General features: G+C 39.6%; 1 protein-coding gene across 5 annotated transcripts in view; it reads left to right on the plus strand.

Moving 5' to 3' along the window:
• Nucleotides 1-664: 664 nt before the first annotated feature.
• The window catches only part of dip2a (disco-interacting protein 2 homolog A), a 143,296-nt gene continuing 120,138 nt past the window's right edge, over nucleotides 665-23,822 (plus strand). For 3 of the 5 annotated variants that reach the window (XM_058391403.1, XM_058391404.1, XM_058391406.1), the window contains exon 1: nucleotides 667-1,073. In XM_058391403.1, coding sequence (XP_058247386.1) covers nucleotides 962-1,073 — 112 coding nt within the window. In that variant the 5' untranslated portion in view covers nucleotides 667-961. Of the gene's footprint in view, nucleotides 1,074-23,822 lie in introns of all 5 variants that reach the window. The other 2 variants (XR_009204700.1, XM_058391405.1) reach the window with 2 other exon arrangements.

A 23,822-nucleotide genomic window follows, 5' to 3' on the forward strand; every position in this document is an offset into this window, starting at 1 on the left:
CTTTCTTTCTTTCTCTCTGCTTTTTCTTCTTTGCCTTTAATCTCTATCTCATTTCTTTCTTTCTTTCTTTCTCCTTATTTTTGCCTTTTTATCTCTTTCTTTCTTTCTTTCGTTAACTTTTTCTTTCTCTTTTTTCTTTTTTTGCCTTTGATCTATCTCTTTCTTTCTTTCTTTCTTTCTCTCTGCTTTTTCTTCTTTGCCTTTAATCTCTATCTCATTTCTTTCTTTCTTTCTTTCTTTCTTTCTTTCTTTCTCCTTATTTTTGCCTTTTTATCTCTCCTTTCTTTCTTTCTTTCTTTCTTTCTTTAATTCGTTTTCTTTTTCACTTATTAATAAGTAGTTGATCAGTAGTTGAATTTTTTAAAGGAATTGGTTCATTTATATACCAGCATGAATTTCTTGTGGAATCTACAGGTCCCTCAGGTATTTATTATTATTATGAAAGAGATATAAACATAAAGGAGATTAGAGATTAATAAATGATGAAGGTTGTTCAATCTTTCATACATACCACTAATAAAAAACAATTCTGCTGTGTTTATTGTATAAAATGTATAATATGCTGTAAAGTGTCGATAGTGGGAGCTAACGCTGTTCTCAGAAGGTGTGTGAAAGCGGTGAGGCGCTGTGCGCAGAGAGGGCGCGTGCTACAAGCTCGGGAGCGCGCGCGCGGGGGCCTCGTGAGCGCGCCGTGCCCGCGCTGCGCCCAGTCAGTCCGGAGCTGGAGCTGGAGCTGCTGCTTGCCGGTGCCGCTGTAATGTAACGCCGAATGGCGGCGTGCTGAGGAGTTAAACGGAATTAAAGCGTTGAGGACGACCTCCGTGCTTCAGTCCAGAGTGGATTTTAAAACTCGCCTATGCATTCGTGCCGTATGCGATAAACACCGCCCACCCAGCTCTCCGTGATTTGCACCTCCAATCGGGTCTAAAAAAAAAAAAAAAGACACGCACCGGACACAGCCATGGCCGAGCGCAACTCGAGCGGCTTGATGATGATGATGATGATGGTGGAGCCGAGCCTCCCGGCGGAGGTGCGCGAGAAGCTGGCCGAGCTCGAGCTCGAGCTCTCTGAAGGTAAAGTTGCCGCTTCAATACCTTTCGCTCTCTCTTACACACACACACACACACACACACACACTGCATTCACCCCTGCTGCATGTTGTGCCAGATGGTGAAGGTCAGCAGATCCTCAGATCTTCTTCATGTGTCCATATCCATGATGTCCAGTTCCCTGTGCTGCTTTAGTGATGAAGGCAAACTTGTTCTCAGCTGTGAACGTCATAACTGAGCCTTTGCACGCTCTCTCTCTCTCTCTCTCTCTCTGCGTGTTTGATTTAAAAGCCCAGGGAGAGAGATCTTTTAGATCAGATTAAACCAATGCAGGTAAGTTATCTGATTCACTGAGTGCAGAAAACATGCCATCAATTTCCTTTTGCAGTTATGACGGAAAAAGAAGCACATGTGCTTTTCTTTCTTTCTTTCTTTCTTTCTTTCTTTCTTTCTTTCTTTCTTGACAGCTTGTGTGGCTCTGACATCTGGAGCTTTTAGATGGTGCATTGTGGAATAAACAAAGTAGATGTACAGTATATATCTGATCTTTTACCATTGGATAATAAAAAAAATGGTTTTCAATTGATAAATCTTAACAGAGAGAAAGCTAGAGATATACAGAAACCCTGGACTGGATGTTTGCTCTGATATGAACGTGCTAGGTGAGAAGCCGCTCGGTCTCGGCACACAAGCGGATCAGCAGATTCTACAGATTTGTGCTGAATAACCCGTTGCATTCCCACGGCTATGCAAAAGCACCAACTTAAACAACCGCACTGAGATTTGCATGACCGGCTCTAGCCTCTGGTCTGGTCTAACCAGATCTTCAGCTTTACCCCTGCAGAGGTTAAGCATGTTTGGAGTTTATTTGGCTTGTGTGTCGCTTCTGGCTTGAGTTATCGGAGATTGATCAGGATTTGTTTGTTGATAGATTTAGTCAGCTTTAATAGCTCATGATAGTTTGGGTAACATGATGGTACTGTTGTTCTCTCACAGCTCCTCAGCCTCAGGTTCGAACCTGAGCTCGGGTTTCACATGTTCTCCCTGTCTCCGTAGGGGTTTTCCCTGGGTTCTCACGTTTCCCCCCCACATCCTACAACATGCTCGTAGGTGGAGTGGATTAACTGTAAATTGCCCCCAGGTGGGAATCGGTGTATGAACATGTGTGTAGTGCTCTTTGATGGACTAACATCTCATCAAGTGTGGATTTCCATCTCTCACGTGGTTACTAAGGACGACTCAATGGATGTTTGGGACATTTCTGGAGTAGTTAAATGGTAGGTCAGGCTTTGTTAATATCATGGAGATTAGAGTATATTATGGCATGGTATACTGTGTGAGGTGAAGTTTGTTGGTGGTTATTAAGCTTTTTCTAGAGGGCAGGGAGGTAGTCAGTATTTTATGATTAGCTGTTTGTTTGGGGATTAGTCAAATTTATTATAATAGTTATTGGGTAACCCCTGCAGTAATGTTCGGCTGTTTCACATGGATTAGTTTTGACTTTTCCTGCGGTTAGTTTAGTCTTTTTGTGGGTCATTGTGTATTTTAGACTAGCAGATTCGCTCTACCTGGGAGGTGGTAGATCAAGTAGTTAAGGCTCTGGGTTGTTGATCGGGGTTCAAGCCCCAGCACCGCCAAGCTGCCACCATTGGGCCCTTGAGCAAGGCTCTTAACCTCTCCCTGCTCTAGAGGTGCTGACCATGTGCTCTGACCCCAACCCCCAAGGATGGGATATGTGAAGAAAGAATTTCACTGTGCTTTAATGTATATGTGAAAAATAAAGACAACATACTTTTCTATGTTGTCTTTTGGTATTTTCCTCTGGAAATGTATGGGGATAGACATTTCAGGAATTATTCAGTGACCACAAGTTAAGTTATTTTTGGTTTGCTTTCTTTTATGGCTTCTTGACTTGGTCATTTTTTCATAGTTGAAGGACGTCACTGAGGTTCATCAGCTGTTAGTGATGTTTGTTGGGGTTAGTGATATTTTTGGATATTATTTTTTCAGTAAAGGGGATGGTTTAGCTCAATTGGATGAATTGAGGCGGGGCTGCATTGTTTTTTGTTAATTGTGATTAATCCTGCTGAAACTTTTTTCTTCTTAGCTCATGTTGTTGGATGTATAATATGTGTCTCGTCTGTATTAATCACATCAAAAACAAACTTCTTTTTTGTCCATAGTCTTCCACTAAATTGCAGTGAATTTTTCAAATGGTTTGTATTTTGACCGCGGTATTTTAAGGTAAAGTAAAGTAAAGACCTCAGCATTTGAGACACCAGCTCCATTTCAGGCTTCACATATAGCTTCAAACACAGCCCTCACTCCTGGGATGAAAGGTTTATCTTTCAGCACTAGCAGGATTTTGTCTGCTTCCTCCTCCTCTAATGAGCGAGTGACTTCCACTGCTGAGTGCAGGAAATACGTCACAGATCACAAATACATTCAAATTCCTCTTCCATGTTGCCGTGTAATTGTCTCGGTTTTGTATTGATCAGCCCATTACACGATTAGCTTGCGCGACTGTAAGACATTTACATTTGATATTTTTAGCTACACTAGCTACAGCATGAGTGCGTGGTGTTTTTTATGTTTATTTTTCACACTGGTAGCTACACAGTCATGATCTTTAGTCTGACGTGTTGTGCTGTGTTTACTTTTTACACAGTTAGCTACACTAGCTTCACTTCAGTATGAGTCAGGTGTTGTGATGTGTTCACTTTATAAACCATTAGCTATGCTAGCTTGACTTTGAGTGTGAGCATACTCTGCTATGTTTACTTTTTACACAGTTAGCTACACTAGCTTGACTTTGAGTGTGAGGTGTTGTACACTGTTTATTTTTTACACCATTAGCTACACTAGCTTTCTCTCACATGTAAGATATGCGTCATTAACTGTTAGCTACACTAGCTTGACTTTGAGTGTACTCTGTTTACTTTTCACATAGTTAGCTACACTATCTTCTTCTCTCTTCTTCTTCTTTTGGCTTTTCCCTTCAGGGGTCTCCACAGCGAATCATCTCTCTCCACCTATCCCTATCTTCTGCATCCTCAACACTTGCACCCACTAGCTTCATATCTTCATTTATTCCATCCATATACCTCCTCTTTGGCCTTCCTCTTTGCCTCCTGCCTGGCAGCTCCATGTCCAACATTCTCCTACCGATATACTCACTCTCCCTCCTCTGGACATGTCCAAACCATCTTAATCTGGCCTCCCTAACTTTGTCCCCCAAACGTCCAACATGAGCTGTCCCTCTGATGTACTCGTTCCTAATCCTGTCCAACCTTGTCACTCCCAAAGAGAACCTTAACATCTTCAGCTCTGCTACCTCCAGCTCTGACTCCTGTCTCTTCCTCAGTGACACTGTCTCTAAACCATACAGCATGGCCGGTCTCACCACTGTCTTGTACACCTTTCCCATTTGGCAATGTTTTACGCCGGATGCCCTTCCTGATGCAACCCTCTCTATTTATCCGGGCTTGGGACCGGCACAGAAGTCACTGTATTGTGACCCCCCATGGCTAGATTAGTTAGCTACACTAGCTTCAGTATAAGTGTAAGATGTTGTACTCTGTTTACTTTTCACACCGTTAGCTACACTAGCTTGACTCTGTGTGTGAAGTGTTGTACTCTATTTATTTTTTACACCATTAGCTACACTAGCTTTGTCTCAAGTCTTTTTTACGCCTCATTTACTTTTCACACCGTTGGCTACACTAGCTTCAATATATTTGTGTGAGATGGTGTACTTTGTTTACTTTTCACACCGTTAGCTACACTAGCTTCAGTATAAGTGTGAGATGGTGTACTCTGTTTACTTTTCACACTGTTAGCTACACTAGCTTCAGTATAAGTGTGAGATGGTGTACTCTGGTTACTTTTCACACCGTTAGCTACACTAGCTTGGCTTTGAGTGAGAGTTGCTGTACTCTGTCTACTTTTTTTATGCAGTTAGCTGCACTAGCTTTCTGTCAAGTGTAAGATTTTGTGCCTCATTTACTTTTAGCGACACTAGCTTGACTTTTAGTGTGAGGTATTTTTCTCTGTTTACTTTTTACTCCGTTAGCTATACTAGCTTTCTATCAAGTGTAAGATTTTTTTGCCTTATTTACTTTTTACACCATTAGTTTCACTAGCTTGCTCTCAAGCATAAGTTTTTGTGCTCTGTTTACTTTTTACACAGTTAGCTACACTAGCTTGATTTTTAATGTGAGGTATTTTTCTCTGTTTACTTTTAACACCATCAGCTACACTAGCTTCAGCATGAGCATCGGCTGTTGTACTGTGTGAATAAGTAAACACACCATTTGTTTTTGTTTGTATCTGACGCCACAACAGGTCTGACAGGGTTTGCTGAAGATATTTTATTGGCAAGAACAAGGTGCATCTCATAAAGTGTTGATGTAAATTGTTTGCAAATGATCAGCGCTCACATGGATATCCCTGATGAGGAAACATTGCTGTGTGGTTTTATTTGTTTCTCTGCTGTGGTGCGTTTTCACTCAGGGAAAATGTGTGAGATGCATTAATATCTTCATCTGGGATGAGACAAGGTGATTAGCGCTGAGAAAATATGACAATATGGCAATTACATAATAATAATAATAATAATAATAATAATAATAATAATAATAATAATAATGTAATACACATATTCATCCATTTATTTTTTCATCACTTGACACTGGAGCTTCACTGGGCTTTAAGTGTGTGTTCAACACACTACACCACTGGGAACCTGGGAAGGAACATGGAAATGGGATGTTGTAAAGTGGCCTATAACAAACCTCTTTCCGTCAAGTAATGAAGACCAGCTGCATTCCAGAAATAACCGCTGTCACATGCCACGCTGACGCCACCCTCACGGAGTGTTTATGAAGGTGTTCCATCATCCAGCTTTGATTAGCAGTGAGTTCAGGAATCTTCAGTGAACTTGGAGAAGGTTCAACATCTTCATTCATCATCTGAGGCGTTTCATCACTTCTATTGCTTTTATTACTTTTAAGTTGAAACTCCTGAATACAGAGCAGTGATTTTATACTTTGAGAGGCTGATACTCGTGATATAGCTACATTTGCGTGCTTTGGGCCACTACATATTTCTCGAATTTTGTTTTAGCTTCTTTCAAATCACTGCGTGTTATTCTGTTAATTACCTTAAAGCACTTTAAAGCATAGAATCTAATAGGAAAAGGATGTGGGTCCTGTGTGGAGTATCCATCCATCCATCCATCCATCCATCCATCCATCCATCCATCTATCTATCTATCTATCTATCTATCTATCTATCTATCTATCTATCTATCTATCTATCTATCCATCCATCCATCCATCCATCCATCCATGCATCCATGCATCCATCCATCTATATGTTCATCCGTCCATCTGTCCATTCAACAGTCCATCTCTATCTATCTATCTATCTATCTATCTATCTATCTATCTATCTATCTATCTATCTATCTATCTGTCTGTCTGTCTGTCTGTCTGTCTGTCTGTCTGTCTGTCTGTCTGTCTGTCTATCTATCTATCTATCTATTCTTCCATTCAACAGTCCGTCTATCTCTATCCATCCATCCATCCATCCATCTATATGCCGTTTTCAGTGTGTCCATCTGTCCGTCAGAATTTTCTAGAATGTCCATATCAAATTGATTAGGAAAGCACTGTGTATAATGTACTATTACGACTTCACACCGTGAATAACGTTAAAACATTTTCATCATATCAAATTTCAAAAATGTTGCTATTAGCGTCCACGTTACTACGCGTGCTGTTATACGAAAATAATTCACACCCTCCGACCAATCAGCTTCAAGCATTCAGTGCTAAGCAAAATGCATCATCACCTCCTGACCAATCAGAATCAAGCATTCTACAGCGGTGTTGTGTAATAGAGGATGGAACACGCTAACCGAATACAAAACAGGCATGCTAAGAATTCTTCAACGTAACTAAATGATATTGTTGTTAAAATGTATAAGACGTCATTGTCCATGCAGCTGTCTGGATACCGATGAGAAACGCTGCGTGTAGGTTCTCCTGCTGTGACCCACATTGCATGTGATTAGCTCTGGGACTGGAGCAGGAGAAGACCTCATTTCTGCCAGCTTTAGCATGTCTTACTGTTACTGTCTATTCTATTGAGAGAGACAGCGAGACAGGAATAGCAGCAGAATACATCAGCCAGTACTAACATTTCCAGCACTACTGTTATTTTTCCTCTCGAATGTAAGAACTCATTTGCCAGTAAACCATTTAAAACAGAGAAGTTTGCAGGAGACTATAAGGAAAGGTTCTGCTTGAAAGTTCTTGCAGTCAGCATTGGAGTTACACTATTGTCAAAAGTGTTGGGACATCTAACTTTATATGCACATGAATGTAATATGGAGTCGTCCCGCTCTTTGCAGCTATAACAGCTTCAACTCTTGACTAAACTGACTAAACTCCACATTATGATAGCTGAGGAACATTAGTGAAGTTAAAACCAGCTAACCATTTAGCTTGGAGAACAGAACCCTTCTTTCTTTTCTAGCAAGCTAGCTATTTTTTTTTAGGAAAGTTGTGTAATTAAAACCAGTAGCTGGGTTAGCTAGCAAGCTGGCTAGGATCAGACTGTTATACTGTGAGTACTAGCATTTCTGTTGGTGTCTCTAGGTGTCTCTGAGTGTGTGTGTGTGTATGTGGGCATGTGTGCTTATGCATGTGTGTGTGTTTGTGTGTATACATGTGTATGTGCGTGTATATGTTGTATATGTGTGTACACGTGCGGGTATGCATGTGTTAAGCGTATATGTGTATGTATATATATATATATGTTAAGTGTCTGAGTGGCCAGGTATATGTGTGTGTGTGTTTATGCATGTGTACGTGTGTATATGTCTGTGTGTGTGTTTGTGTGTGCGTGTGTGTGTATGTATGCATACACACATTGTGTAAAGTATATGTAATATATGTGTGTGTCTGTGTGTACATCTGGGTGGCCACCCACACAGACATTTGTGTGTGTGTGTGTGTGCATGCGTGGTGTGTGCATGTGCACATGATAGTGTGTGTGTGTGTTCTTTATCAGACTTGTTGCTGGTAATTTGGGGTAAATTCACTCCTGCAGCACTTGTAAGTGTCAGCTCCTTTACCGGCTCTGTGTCTCTGATTGAATTCTGCGTCACTTGTAAGCCTCTTCGGATGAGCGTGTTTGCCCCATGAATAAATGTAAATGTCACAAGCTGTGCTTTTCTATTTATAAAGTGTTGGTGGAGAATTTCTGACACATTAAGTGCTTGAATCCAAATGTTTAACAGATTTTAGCTTCTTTCAAATCACTGCTTGTTATTCAGTTAATCACCTTCAAACCCTTTATCTAATAGGAAAAGGATGTGGGTCCTGTGTGCAGTATCTATCCATCCGTCCGTCCATCCGTCCGTCTGTCTGTCTAATCAATCCATCCATCCATCCATCCATATATCTATCTATATGTCCATCTATCTATCTATCTATCTATCTATCTATCTATCTATCTATCTATCTATCTATCTATCTATCTATCTATCTATCTATCTATCTATCTATCTATCTATCTATCTATCTATCTATCTATCTATTTCAGAATCAGTATATTAAAATGGAAGTGCTTGGCGTTCCACTGACGCTAACATCTTTTGAACGGCTCCCGGATGTACGCGCAACTTAGCCGGTGTTTGGTTCAATCGTTCCTATGCCGAAAATGCTCCGTATGCCGATGCAAATTTCTTGCAAAATTTCAATTCCTAAGGCGATAATTTGTCAGGGAGGGCATTCGCATGCCGAGGTTCCACTGTAGTTTTTTCCAATAAGAACATATTTTAAATATGTAGTAAACACATGGGTAAAACCACACCTATGCCTCGATGTCAGCTTGTTGAACCTTTACCCAGTCGTGTTCATTAGAGCTCCTCAGTGGCATCTCCCACTTCCCTGTGTAATGAATATTCTCTCTCACACCAACACACTGAGATTACCTGAAACACTGCTTATTAGCGTCTGCAGAGATCCTGGAACCCTGGAGCATTATTATGGGACGACTCTGTGTCTGTTTTTAAGCCCAGGTTTTGTCTTCACTTTGCTGTTGGTATTCTGGAGGTTGTTTCAAGTGAGCATAAGTGTGGACCTAACCCATGCCCAGGCCTGATTAACGGTACTGTTTAAAATGACAGGGCTCTGGAGCTTGTTCTGTAATTTACTCGTTTTTAGGAAACTAGGTTCAGTCAGTTTACTCTTTTATAATAACAAAAAAGAAGAAGAGTACTTCTATAGTCATTAAAGGTTGTGTATTTTTTTGTGTGTGTTTTCCGATAAGAGAGATAGCTTCAGGATACTAAGCTGTCCTAACTTAAATATTAAAAAACTCTTTTTGCTTCTACGTTTTAAGTGCAGTGAAAATGGAAAGACGTCACGTTAAACACTTAAAAGCCCTTAGATTATTCCATTCATATCTACTCTATTGTTTTTTATTTTTATTCTATTTTTTATTTTTATATATTATATAATTTATAGTCTATTTTATATATATTTTTTGTATTATATTCTGATGCCCTTTTTATACTTGATATTCTTATATTTTTATATTCTAATTTTACATTTTTATTTAAATTGTATTTCTTATATTTTTATATTCTAGTTTTACATTTTTATTTAAATTGTATTTCTTATATTTTTATATTCTAGTTTTACATTTTTATTTAAATTGTATTTCTTATATTTTTATATTCTAGTTTTACATTTTTATTTAAATCGTTTTTCTTATATTTTTATATTCTAATTTTACATTTTTATTTAATTTGTATTTCTTATATTTTTATATTCTAATTTTACATTTTTATTTAATTTGTATTTCTTATATTTTTATATTCTAGATTTACATTTTTATTTAAACTGTATTTCTTATATTTTTAGATTCTAGTTTTACATTTTTATTTAAATTTTTTTCTTATATTTTTATATTCTAGTTTTACGTTTTATTTAAATTGTATTTCTTATATTTTTATATTCTAGATTTACATTTTTATTTAAATTGTATTTTTAATATTTTTATATTCTAGTTTTACATTTTTATTTCCATTATAGGGCAGTCTGTATACAGTATATAATGTATTCAGAACATCACATAAAGTTAAAAATGAATATATGGTTATGAAACTCTTAGACACTCAGGGAAATTAGAATTTGTATTTCCTGTTTTTACCTAGCCTAATAGGGGCAAGTCACAACTTTGACTCAAAAGGGAACCTCGTCCTCATTTGGGTGACACTGGAGAGTATGATTATAAGTGATTATAAACACAGAAGGGTGTGATTATGAGCAATGTCCCTGTGAGTGGATTTCCATTCCTCCGGTTGAATGTAACATGGGTTTACTGGGAAAAACCTAGTCACTAAACTGAACTTTAACCTGTAAGCTACATCAGTCCCATCTTCTCCATCTCAGCTGTGGTGTATAATTTTCTGACCCTTAAATGGCGGTTTTGATCGATTAAACAGATTTCCGAGAACTGCTGTTCAATTATTCATTTGCGTGAGACAGATTTACATCACTGATTATATGAAACAGTTTTGCTGATTGCAAGTATAGCTCTCAAACTCCCAGTGCTTCCTAATGTACTTCTCCCATTGTCATAGTGTATTTGCTTCCTGTCTTGTTTATTTATGATGGTGGTATGAGGACTCGCACTGCTGCAGGCTCTTCAAGCCCTTTCTCTTCATCAAGCTTTATTGTTATTGATGCCCAGATGCTGGTGGAATAGATGAGCTTTCAGTGCTAAATGCTGAGACTTCACGGAACCTAGGCATTAATCACATTTACAGTTTAAATGCAAATAAACGATAGGATGAGGCGAGATGTAGAGGCGAAATGGATATTTTCTCCCAGAAAAATATAGGAGGAAGAGAATTCGGGGTCATTTCCTAGCATATGTCAGGAATAAAACATTTAATATAATCCAAATCATCAATACACAGCACAGTTATCACACTGCTATCACTCTGAAATAGATTAGTTTTCTCGGGACTGGTAGCCCCACCCCTTTTCCTCTATGTACACAAATCTTAGAGAAGCATCCAATTTCCTTTTTTTGATTGATAGATAGATAGATAGGAAGGGTGGGTGGACAGAGGGATGGATGGATAGATAGATAGATAGATAGATAGATAGATAGATAGATAGATAGATAGATAGATAGATAGATAGATAGATAGGAAGGGTGGATGGATGGATGGATGGATGGATGGATGGACGGTTAGATAGATAGATAGATAGATAGATAGATAGATAGATAGATAGATAGATAGATAGATAGATAGATAAGTGCACTTCTTGTTGTTCAGTGTGGACACTATTGTATGGCTCTATAGGGGTATGTGGTAGCTTAGTGGTTAAGGTGTTGGACTACTGATCAGAAGGTTGTGAGTTTCCCAGGTCCACCAAGGTGCCACTGCTGGGCCCCTGAGCAAGGCCTTTAACCCTCAGTTGTATAAAATGAGATAAAATGTAAGTCGCTCTGAATAAGGGCGTCTGCCAAATGCCAGAAAAGTATTTTACTTATATCTATCGCTTTATAAATTCAGTTATATAAAATCACATACGGCAGCTTTAAGTCGTGGAAGAAGTTTCTTTTCTGTGTTTCTGCTATCAGACGCATTGATCATAAAAGCTCATAAAACTGCTGCTCTTACAGTAATACGAGAGGTTGTTCCAGCTACGTGCAATAGTCTGAGTGTGCTGCGGTTCAGAGACTGCTCCAGGCCATGAAGCTCCAGCGTGTTCATTACCGGAGCTGTGAATGATGTGCTTGTGTGTGTGTGTGTGTGTGTGTGTGTGCATAGCTGTAACATTGTGTGTTACAGCTAGATGAAAGAGAGTGTCTGGTTTACTGCCTGAAAAGATAAATAATTGAGATTTTCTCTCGCTGTGTCTCAGAACTCAGGGAAAATCTGCTCATTAAAAAAAATCTTTTCAGCAGCATCAGTATGTTACTTATACATCAAGCCAAGTCAAATGAGTCTCTGTGATGCCTTTTCTGATTAAACATACCAAAAGATAAAATAAACAGAAAAGGAAGTAATTTTTTTAGCAAAAGCACTACAATAAACGAGCTAGTATTTAAAAGCTAACTATAAGTTGTTTAGCTTCTTTTATGTTTACGGAAATCGACATGGCCGCTCACGCTGCAAACAGCCTAAAGTTCTCCGTATTTTATTCTGAACAAGTTTGTGAACATTTTGTCCTCAAAGTTGATGTTAGAAGCAGGAAAAATGGACAAGAGTAAGGATTTGAGTGAGTTTGACAAAGGGCTGAATTGTGATGGCTAGACCACTGGATCAGAGCATCTCCAAAACTGCAGCTCTTGTGCGGTGTTCCCGGTCTGCAGTGGTCAGTATCTATTAAAAGTGGTCCAAGGAAGGAAGAGTGGTGAACCAGTGACAGGGTCATGGGCGGTCAAGGCTCTTTGATGCATGTGGGGAGCGAAGGCTGGCCCGTGTGATCCGATCCAACAGACGAGCTACTGTTTTAGCAGCAAAAGGAGAACCAACACAACAATATTAGGCAAGGTGGTCATAATGTTATGCCTGGTCGGGGTATATCAGTGGATATCCACTGTATGCTTTGATTTTGATTCTTTAATTCAATTCAGTTCAATTTAATGTTGTTGCTGTGGCGATTTTAATGATGGGCATTGTCACAAATCAGCTTTACAGAAATATTAAAACAGAATAAAAGTGATAAAGATAATGATATCACTATTTATTTTGAAGATATAAATATTTGTGTGTGTGTTTTTTTGGAACTTTACCATGAATAGGCTCATATGATAGCAATCATATAATAGCGGATCTGTCTGTAGCCTTCTCGACACCACATCAACATTTAATTCAGGAATTTGGTGTTAAAAATCAAACGGAATCAGAAGGATGAAGGATGAAGTTGTTTGGTATCATGGAGTAACCTTTGCCATGGTGTACTGAACCTACAGGAAAAGCAACACATTGTGACTTGTTCAGGATTAAAACCTAATCCAAATATTTATCTACTTTGAAAATGGAGGATGTTGGAATAAAAGGTGGTGGAATTCTGAGTGTGGAAATGACTGTAGGTTGCAGTTCACGCTTGACCTGGATTCGGTTCAGCTGTTGAGAGACGAGCACAGGAAGATGAATGACCAACGCTAACTCCTGCTGGGAGCTTCTCTCTCTTTCCTTTCTCTCATCCTGTCTTTCTCTCTCTCTCTCTTTCTCTCTCTCTCTCTGTCTCTCTCTTTCTGAGATGATTAATTTTTCCATTTCTCTCCAGCTTTCTGTTTTTTGCTGTCTCATCTCACTCTTTCTCCAGACTCTAACCCAGACTAGCATGCTAGGGGTGTAGAAGTCATTGTGTGTCTCTATTGTGTCTGTCTGTCTGTCTTTCGTTCTTTCTTTCTGTCTGTCTGTCTGTCTGTCTTTCATTTGTTCTTTCCTTTTTCTTTCTCTCACTTTCTCTAACACTTTCTTAGATAGATAGATAGATAGATAGATAGATAGATAGATAGATAGATAGATTCTTTCTGTCTGTGTGTCTGTCTGTCTGTCTTTCATTCTTTCTTTCTGTCTGTCTTTCTTTCTTTCTGTCTGTCTTTCTTTTGTTCTTTCATTCTTTCTTTTTTCTTTCTCTCACTTTCTCTAACACTTTCTTAAATAGATAGATAGATAGATAGATAGATAGATTCTTTCTTTCTGTCTTTCTTTCTTTTGTTCTTTGTCTGTCTGTCTGTCTGTCTGTCTTTCTTTCGTTCTTTCTTTTTTCTTTCTCTCACTTTCTATAACACTTTCTTAGATAGATAGATAGATAGATAGATAGATAGATAGATAGATAGATAGATAGATAGATAGATACACTATATTGCCAAAAGTATTCGCTCACCCATCCAAATAATCAGAATCAGGTGTTCCAATCACTTCCATGGCCACAGGTGTATAAAATCAAGCACCTAGGCATGCAGACTGTTTTTACAAACATTTGTGAAAGAATGGGTCGCTCTCAGGAGCTCAGTGAATTCCAGCGTGGAACTGTGATAGGATGCCACCTGTGCAACAAATCCAGTCGTGAAATTTCCTCGCTCCTAAATATTCCACAGTCAACTGTCAGCTGTATTATAAGAACGTGGACGTGTTCGGGAACGACAGCAACTCAGCCACGAAGTGGTAGGCCACGTAAACTGACGGAGCGGGGTCAGCGGATGCTGAGGCGCATAGTGCGAAGAGGTCGCCGACTTTCTGCAGAGTCAATCGTTACAGACCTCCAAACTTCATGTGGCCTTCAGATTATCTCAAGAACAGTGCGCAGAGAGCTTCATGGAATGGGTTTCCATGGCCGAGCAGCTGCATCCAAGCCATACATCACCAAGTGCAATGCAAAGCGTCGGATGCAGTGGTGTAAAGCACGCCGCCACTGGACTCTAGAGCAGTGGAGACGCGTTCTCTGGAGTGACGAATCGCGCTTCTCCATCTGGCAATCTGATGGACGAGTCTGGGTTTGGCGGTTGCCAGGAGAACGGTACTTGTCTGACTGCATTGTGCCAAGTGTAAAGTTTGGTGGAGGGGGGATTATGGTGTGGGGTTGTTTTTCAGGAGCTGGGCTTGGCCCCTTAGTTCCAGTGAAAGGAACTCTGAATGCTTCAGCATACCAAGACATTTTGGACAATTCCATGCTCCCAACTTTGTGGGAACAGTTTGGAGCTGGCCCCTTCCTCTTCCAACATGACTGTGCACCAGTGCACAAAGCAAGGTCCATAAAGACATGGATGACAGAGTCTGGTGTGGATGAACTTGACTGGCCTGCACAGAGTCCTGACCTCAACCCGATAGAACACCTTTGGGATGAATTAGAGCGGAGACTGAGAGCCAGGCCTTCTCGTCCAACATCAGTGTGTGACCTCACAAATGTGCTTCTGGAAGAATGGTCAAAAATTCCCATAAACACACTCCTAAACCTTGTGGACAGCCTTCCCAGAAGAGTTGAAGCTGTTATAGCTGCAAAGGGTGGACCGACGTCATATTGAACCCTATGGATTAGGAATGGGATGTCACTTAAGTTCATATGCGAGTCAAGGCAGGTGAGCGAATATTTTTGGCAATATAGTGTAGATAGATTCTTTCTTTCTTTTTCTTTCTTTCGAGATTCTTTCTGGATGGATGGATGGACGGATTTCTTTCTTTCTTTCTTTCTTTCTTTCTTTCTTTCTTTCTTTCTTTCTTTCTTTCTTTCTTTCTTTCTTTCTTTCTTTCTTTCTTTCTTTCTTTCTTTCTTTCTTTCTTTCTTTCTTTCTTTCTTTCTTTCTTTCTTTCTTTCTTGTAATTATATTCCCATCTGTTTGTTTGGTCTTTTCCTCTTTCTCTCTCCAGAGTCATGTTTCTCAAACGGCTTCAATAAGCATCTGTCTCTGAAGTTTACACTTCACAGCTTGGCTGACTTAAACTGAAGATGATTTTTCCAAGATCCAGTGCAGCCGAGTGTAAACTGTGGTCTGGAGTCTGTGATTCCGAACAGCTCGTAGTCTTTCTGGGATTTTTCATGTTGAAAAGAGAGATGTTTGGAAGTCGAATGGCAGGCTTTGTTTGCCAGAAATAGCTTTCTCAGAAAGAGAAGCTGCAAAGTGTGTGAGGCATCATGTAGAACATGTCTCATCACCATTTCAATCACGGCCTGGTTTTCAGCTACAGCTGGACATGTTGCCACAAGGATATAAACATTTTCCCCTTTTATATCTCCAGCCAAATGATACAACTAACCAAGCTGAAGCAAACATGAACAAAATTCTCCAACAAACACCATTACAAGCCAGCAGTCACCAATTATTACCTCCATTCTCCAACAATGCATTCATTAAACAATACAGATTTCCATCAAGACACTAACAAACTCTAAACAAAATCTGACTACATTTCCATCAGCTGAACAATCTCCATTACCAATTCTATTCAATGAGATTTATTAACATGACTGTGATAAGGTATAACATTATGACCACCTGCTTAATATTTTGTTGGTCCCTCTTTTGCTGCCAAAACAGCCCTGACCCGTCCTGCTCTGTGTATTCTGACATCAGAACCAGCATTAACTTCTTCAGCAATTTGAGCAACAGTAGCTCGTCTGTTGGATCGGATCACATGGTCCAGCCTTCGCTCCCCACGTGCATCAGTGATCCTTGACCGTCTTGAGCCTTGATCGCTGTTCCTTCCTTGGACCACTTTTGATAGATACTGACCACTGCAGACCGGGAACACCCCACAAGAGCTGCAGTTTTGGAGATGCTCTGATCCAGTGGTCTAGCCATCGCAATTTGGCCCTTCGTCAAACTCGCTCAAATGCTTACACTTGTCCATTTTTCCTGCTTCTAACACATCAACTTTGAGGACAAAATGTTCACTTACTGCCTAATATATCCCACCCACTAACAGGTGCCATGATGAGGAGATCATCAGTCTTATTCACTTCACCTGACAGTGGTCATAATGATATGCCTGATCAGTTTATACTTCATTAAACACTAAAAAAATCTCCACTAAACACCAAGCAAGATCTGTCAAAAACTTCTGAACACTAAAATAAACACCAGTAGAGAATGAAAGCTGGGCTCTTGGCACTTTCTGTGCATTTTAAGGCACTAAGTAGACTTTAAATGTTGTGGTGGTGGTCAGTAGACTCTAAATGTTGTGGTATTTTTGCTAAGATGACAGAAAACACAGAGGTGTTCTGCTGAAATGTTCACAACACCGCCTCCCAGAGTAAAGTCAGGACACACAGGACGTAACGCAGAATTCCCGTTCCCTCGTTTGCAGTCCGTCGTTCCATATTTTGGAAATGGGAAAAAAAATGGACAAACATCCACACACCCAAAACAATGTGTATGCTTATTCATTTTCTTGTCAGATGTTTATGACTAGTTAACACTCACCAGATGTGGGATTTCTGAACAGCTGCTTTGGGAGCTAGAAGAAGACTTACATGTGTACTGTTGATGCTGAAATGTTTTTTTGTGAGTTTGTTGTCCATCTCTGTGCACCGTGCTTGGTCTGTGAAAAAAAAATTCAGGTTATCAGGTTCAAGGCTGTGTCCTGCCTCTGTTATGAAATGTTATGAAAGATGGTGACATTCAGGAAGGACACAGAGACTTCCTGTATTTCATGTACTATGGTATGTTAGTTTGGGTCATGTTTTTGAAATATGGCACTAATTATTTGCAAATTTTAAAATACTAAATACACTATATTGGCAAAAGTTTTGGGACACCCCTCCAAATCATTGAATTCAGGTGTCGTTTTTTAGGGGTTGGGCTCAGCCCCTTAGTTCCAATTAAATGACCTCTTTATGCTTCAGCATACCAAGACATTGTTTATGGGAATTTTTGACCATTCCTCTAGAAGCACATTTGTGAGGTCAGGCACTGATGTTGGATGAGAAGGTCTGGCTCACAGTCTCCACTCTAATTCATCCCAAAGGTGTTGTATCAGGTTGAGGTCAGGTCTCTGTGCAGGTCAGTCAAGTTCCTCCACACCAAACTCACTCATCCATGTCTTTATGGACCTTGTTTGTGCACTGGTGTGCAGTCATGTTGGAACAGGAAGGGGTCATCCCCAAACTGTTCCCACAAAAATGGGAGCATGAAATTGTCTCGGTATACTGAAGCATTTAAGAGTTCCTTTCACTGGAACTAAGGGGCCGAGCCCAACACAACACCTGAATTTAATGTTTTGGAGGGGTGTCCCAAAACATTTGGTAATATAGTGTAGCTTAAGGGTTGAAAATAATTCATATGTTGTGCCTTTACTCTGTACATAAAATAACCAAGAAAATATTCTTCAATTAATATTTCGCAGTTCAATTCAGTTCACTTTTATCTGTATAGCACTTTTAACATCAGACACTGTCTCAAAGCAGCTTTACAGAACATAAGAAATATAGTACAAAAAGTTCAAGATTAATATTAGACTTACTTTTAAACTTATTTGTATTAATCCCCAATGAGCAAGCCTGAGGTGACTGTGTCAAGGAAAAACTCCCTTAAATGGTATGAGGAAGAAACCGTGAGAGGAACCAGACTCTAAAGGAAACCTCATCCTCATTTGGGAGACACTTAGCACCACACACACTCGGGTATGGCTTTACGCTCCTGTTTACACTTCACCTGTGATTGGCAGCATACTGCACATGACCTGGCACTTTCTCCTCGGCTCGGATTTATGAATAATGGGATTGTTATGAAACTCGGTGGTTGTGGGCAGGGAGTGAGAGCGAAGCATTGTTTTATTGTGTGTGTGTGTGGAGGGGATTTTAGCATGACTCTGGAATGTGCTGTTACCAGAAGCTACCAGACTTTCACTATGAAAAGGGCGGAGTCATGAGTGTGTGTTTTCTGAGTTATGCGATTGTTTCAGGCTGATTATGTTTAGCAGTTCTGCTGATAAGGTCATGGTATTGTTTCCCTTTACACTGCTTTGCCGCTAGTGTGTTGCGTATTTCATTTCACTGAACACAACTAAAGTTTTAAACACAAAGAATACTCCAATTCTTTATAAATATAGAATCTATGATTTGCCGTAGTATTATAAATTCTGTTTATCCAGTATATGATGGTCATACATTTTTTTTTCCAATGAGGACGCTGAGTGGTGCAACGAATCCTAATGATATCATAGTTATCTGTGATCAGAGAGTGCAACAGAGACGTGTTCTCTGAGAGTGAGGGAGGGTGTTAGTCTCTTCCCTACCATTTCAAGCAATATTAACCTTTCAGGGAAGTGTGTGCTCATGTATGTGGACAAGGGCAAGTGGTTAAGGTGTTGGAAGGCTGTGAGTTTGAATCCCAGGTCCAGCAAATTGCCAGTGCTGGGCCCCTGAGCAAAGCCCTTAACCCTCGGTTGTATAAATGAGATAAACGTAAGTTTCCCTGGATAAGGGCGTCTGCCAAATGCTGTAAATGTGCTGTAATGTAGGGCATGTAGTTTTCAGCTGCATAGCGATGTAGCATGAGCAACAGGCTTTACATCCTGGATTGTAGCTACAAGATGATACAGAAGAGCTGGCTGTTTCCCAATTCCTCATAAATAAATGAGCATAAATATCCATAGAAGAGCATTTTGATGATATTTATGTGGTACAAATATAATATGATTTAATTGTCTTGGTTAGATTTGTGTAAAGAATGTAATAACCTCAAATTTTCACACTTATGCTGCTGATTGCTGTTTACTTGTGGCTTAGCTTTGGCATACGAGCACAGTGGTATTGTGTGTAATTATACCAAACGGTAAACATACACATCAGATGGTCACCAAATGGAGCAGCAGCTTCTGATCCTTATTACGGACCAGTCCAAAAACCTGGCTGTGACAGATCACATGTGGTCCAAAACACTGACAGGTTTAGTGAAAAGCAAGGGAAACTCCAAAATGAGTGAGCTCAGTGAGTCACAGTGGGAATTTGAAGAATGTTCGTTAATTTTAAGGGACTTGCCGTTACACAAACACTCATATTTTTCATGAAACAAATTCACTCTCCATAAAACATTAAAACTTTCCACCAGACACCATAAATACCCAAGATTACCAACACACACCATCAAAAACATCATCAAACACCAACACACTCCATCAAACACTAACAATGTTTATGAAACACCATCAAAAACTATCAAATATAAACACAAACCATCAAACACCAAGAAATTTCAGGAAACACTAACACACACCATCAAAAACATCACTAAATATGAACACACACCATCAAAAACATCACCAAATATCAACACACACCATCAGACACCAACAGATTTCATGAAACACCAACACACACCATCAAAAACATCACCAAATGCAAATACACACCATCAAACACCAAGAATGTTTATGAAACACCAACACACACCATCAAAAACATCACCAAATATGAACACACACCATCAAACACCAAGAATGTTTATGAAACACCAACACACACCATCAAAAACATCACCAAATATGAACACACACCATCAGACACCAACAAATTTCATGAAACACCAACACACACCATCAAAAACATCACCAAATACAAATACACACCATCAAACACCATGAAATATCATGAAACACCAACACACACCATCAAACACATCACCAATATGAACACACACCATCAAACACCAAGAATGTTTATGAAACACCAACACACCATCAAAAACATCACTAAATATGAACACACACCATCAAACACATCACCAAATATGAACACACACCATCAGACACCAACAAATTTCATGAAACACCAACACACACCATCAAAAACATCACTAAATATGAACACACACCATCAAACACATCACCAAATATGAACACACACCATCAAACACCAAGAATGTTTATGAAACACCAACACACACCATCAAAAACATCACTAAATATGAACACACACCATCAAACACATCACCAAATATGAACACACACCATCAGACACCAACAAATTTCATGAAACACCAACACACACCATCAAAAACATCACCAAATACAAATACACACCATCAAACACCAAGAAATATCATAAAACACCATTGAACCCCATCAAACACCAGATCCAAGACACCATCACACAGCAGTGTTGTACACCAGGCACTGTAACCCAGTAAGTATAACATGAAGTACACAATAGCAAAAACACAAATACCATTTTCCACCAAACTCCAACAACCATCATTCATGAATTCTCCATCAAACACCACTCACACTTTCCAAAATATTCTCAATCAAACACCGACATTCTGCACCAGAGACCAGTTTCCCTCAACGCTGTATATTCCTTCCATATTTAGTAGCTTGTACACAGAACATTTGTACAGGATGTGTTAGTTTTAAGGTGATCTCAGCTCCAGGAATCTGCTCCACAGGGAATCTCCTTTGAGTTGAGGAGCTGAGGTGAGCAGCTGTTGGCTTATGATTGAGAAAAGCCTTTGAGGGATTTGTACAATTTTTACAGCAAAATAGGTCTTTAGTGTTCTGCTGCACATGGTGTGAGTGTTTATGTGTTTTTGTTGTCTGTGTTTTAGGTTCCTTCAGGTCCTTTTATGCTTCTTATTAACTCTGGGCTATCCAGCAGTGTTTAATTCTTGCTTTTCCATTGTTAGTTTTTCCTCCATGCTGCTATTTATTTTTACTTCCAAATGTCTTTCATTCCATTCTATAAGCTTAAACGTTAATATTTCAGCAGGCTGCATTATGGGAAAGCTGTGTTGAAATGTCTTACAGCTGCCGTGAGTTTATTTGACTTAAGATAAGACTCAGAGTGTTTTATTTCCCTATCTCAGGAATATTTTGATACGCTACTGACTGCAGGGTTTGGTGGTTGTCCAGGTTCAAAACCTGGCAGTGAGGGGAGCAATTTGTCCTTGTTTAGCAGAAAAAGAGAACCCTGAGTTGTGCTTGATTTATAACTGTAGAAGACTATCAAATAAGGAAAAATTCCTAATTCTGGTGGCTGCTTCGGACTTGACAAATATAAATGATATTTTTTCACATTTCACAGTAACATTAGTCACTAAAAGCTCACTATAAGCATGGCCTCTTTCACAGAAAGCGGTTTGACTGACATGGCAAACACCTAGGATTATCTCGTTTACTCACCTCTAACTTCTGAAAACAAAAATAGAAGTATTTTTAAAGAAGGGATTCAGAAAACCGCGCATACATGGAATTGCAGAAAGCAAATCGCTCGCTTCAAGATTCTGTAGTTTGTCACTAGAAACAAAACACCAGGATTACATTTCATTCTTTTTATTAAAGCTTTTCATGAAACTCACAGTGGAATAACAATAAAAGTACAAGTTATTGTGCAGCCCTGTCCTACTGTGCCATTGCTTAAATGTAACCACGGTTCAGCCAGACCATCATTCACAAACACTACATTCAGTAACACTATATTTACTATTAAATAGCAGCGCTTACGAACACCGACATTCATCATCATACAGCAACGGTCACCAGCAGAGATCATATTCACCCTCAAATGCCAATGAATACCAACATACACCATCAACTGTCACTAAATATCAACATTTACTATACCAAATGCCAACAAACTCCACAATTCCCCCTTAAACATCAACAAATACCAACATTCACCACCAAACACCAACAAACTCCAAAACGTTCACCAGCAAACGCTAACAGTGACATATATTTAAAAACATTTACCAACAAACACCAAAATTTATCAGCATTCACCATCAAATACCAACAAACTCATAAATTCTCCATTTAACACAATTAAACACCAACAAACACCAACATTCACTGTCAAACACCACCAAACACCAGAATTCACAATTGGTCAAAACTAAACACCAACATTTAGCATCAAACACCAACATTCACCAAACACCAACATCCACCACCAAACACCAACACCCACCATCAAACACCAACATCCACCACCAAACACCAACATCCACCACCAAACACTAACACCCACCATCAAACACCAACATTCACCAAACACCAACATCCACCACCAAACACTAACATCCACCACCAAACACCAACATCCACCACCAAACACCAAAATCCACCACCAAACACTAACACCCACCATCAAACACCAACATCCACCACCAAACACCAACATCCACCACCAAACACCAACATCCACCACCAAACACCAACATCCACCACCAAACACCAACATCCACCACCAAACACTAACACCCACCACCAAACACCAAAATCCACCACCAAACACCAACACCCACCATCAAACACCAACATCCACCACCAAACACCAACATCCACCACCAAACACTAACACCCACCACCAAACACCAAAATCCACCACCAAACACTAACATCCACCACCAAACACTAACATCCACCACCAAACACCAAAATCCACCACCAAACACCAACACCCACCATCAAACACCAACATCCACCACCAAACACTAACATCCACCACCAAACACCAACATCCACCACCAAACACCAACACCTCCTAAATTCACCATTTAACACAATTATACACCAGCATTCACCACCAAACACCAACATCCACCATTAAACACCAAAATTCACCATCAAACACTCACCATCAAGTACCAACACCTCCTAAATTCACCATTTAACACAATTATACACCAGTATTCACCACCAAACACCAACAGTGACAATACAAACATTCACCATCAAACACCATTATTCATCACTGAACACGAATCTTCACATTCAAAAACTCTCTCATTCACCATCCAAACAAACACCAGCGTTCTCCATCGAACTCCTATAGAGGCTGTGAGGTATATCATCCGATCACTCGAAACTGATCCTCATGTGAACGGATGTATAGGGTTACTTTGTGATACTGCCCTTTAAAACCAGATAATATTATGAGCTACAAAAAAAACCCTGCCTTCATTGCAAGCTAGCTTCTGATCAGAACACAATGACACTTTTTCTTCCAAGCTGTAGTAAGTGCCCTAGAATACACCACAGAAAGAGTAAGCTGGAATGTCCTTGTACGCATTCTCATTAAGCTGAAGTGGACTGATTTATTAGCGTTATTTCTGTGTGAGAGGTGCGTGTGTGTGTGTGTGTGTGTGCTGAGAGTGTGACTGAAAGCCTGGAAGTGAAATTGGCAGCTCACATTTTCATTTTTCCTCCAGGGTCCCTTAGGAGTCATGATAAGACAAGGACCAAGATATGTGTGTGTGTGTGTGAGAGAGAGAGAGAGAGAGAGATTGAAT

The sequence above is a fragment of the Hemibagrus wyckioides genome, linkage group LG06 (assembly GCF_019097595.1).
Source record: "Hemibagrus wyckioides isolate EC202008001 linkage group LG06, SWU_Hwy_1.0, whole genome shotgun sequence".
Lineage (NCBI taxonomy): Eukaryota > Metazoa > Chordata > Actinopteri > Siluriformes > Bagridae > Hemibagrus > Hemibagrus wyckioides.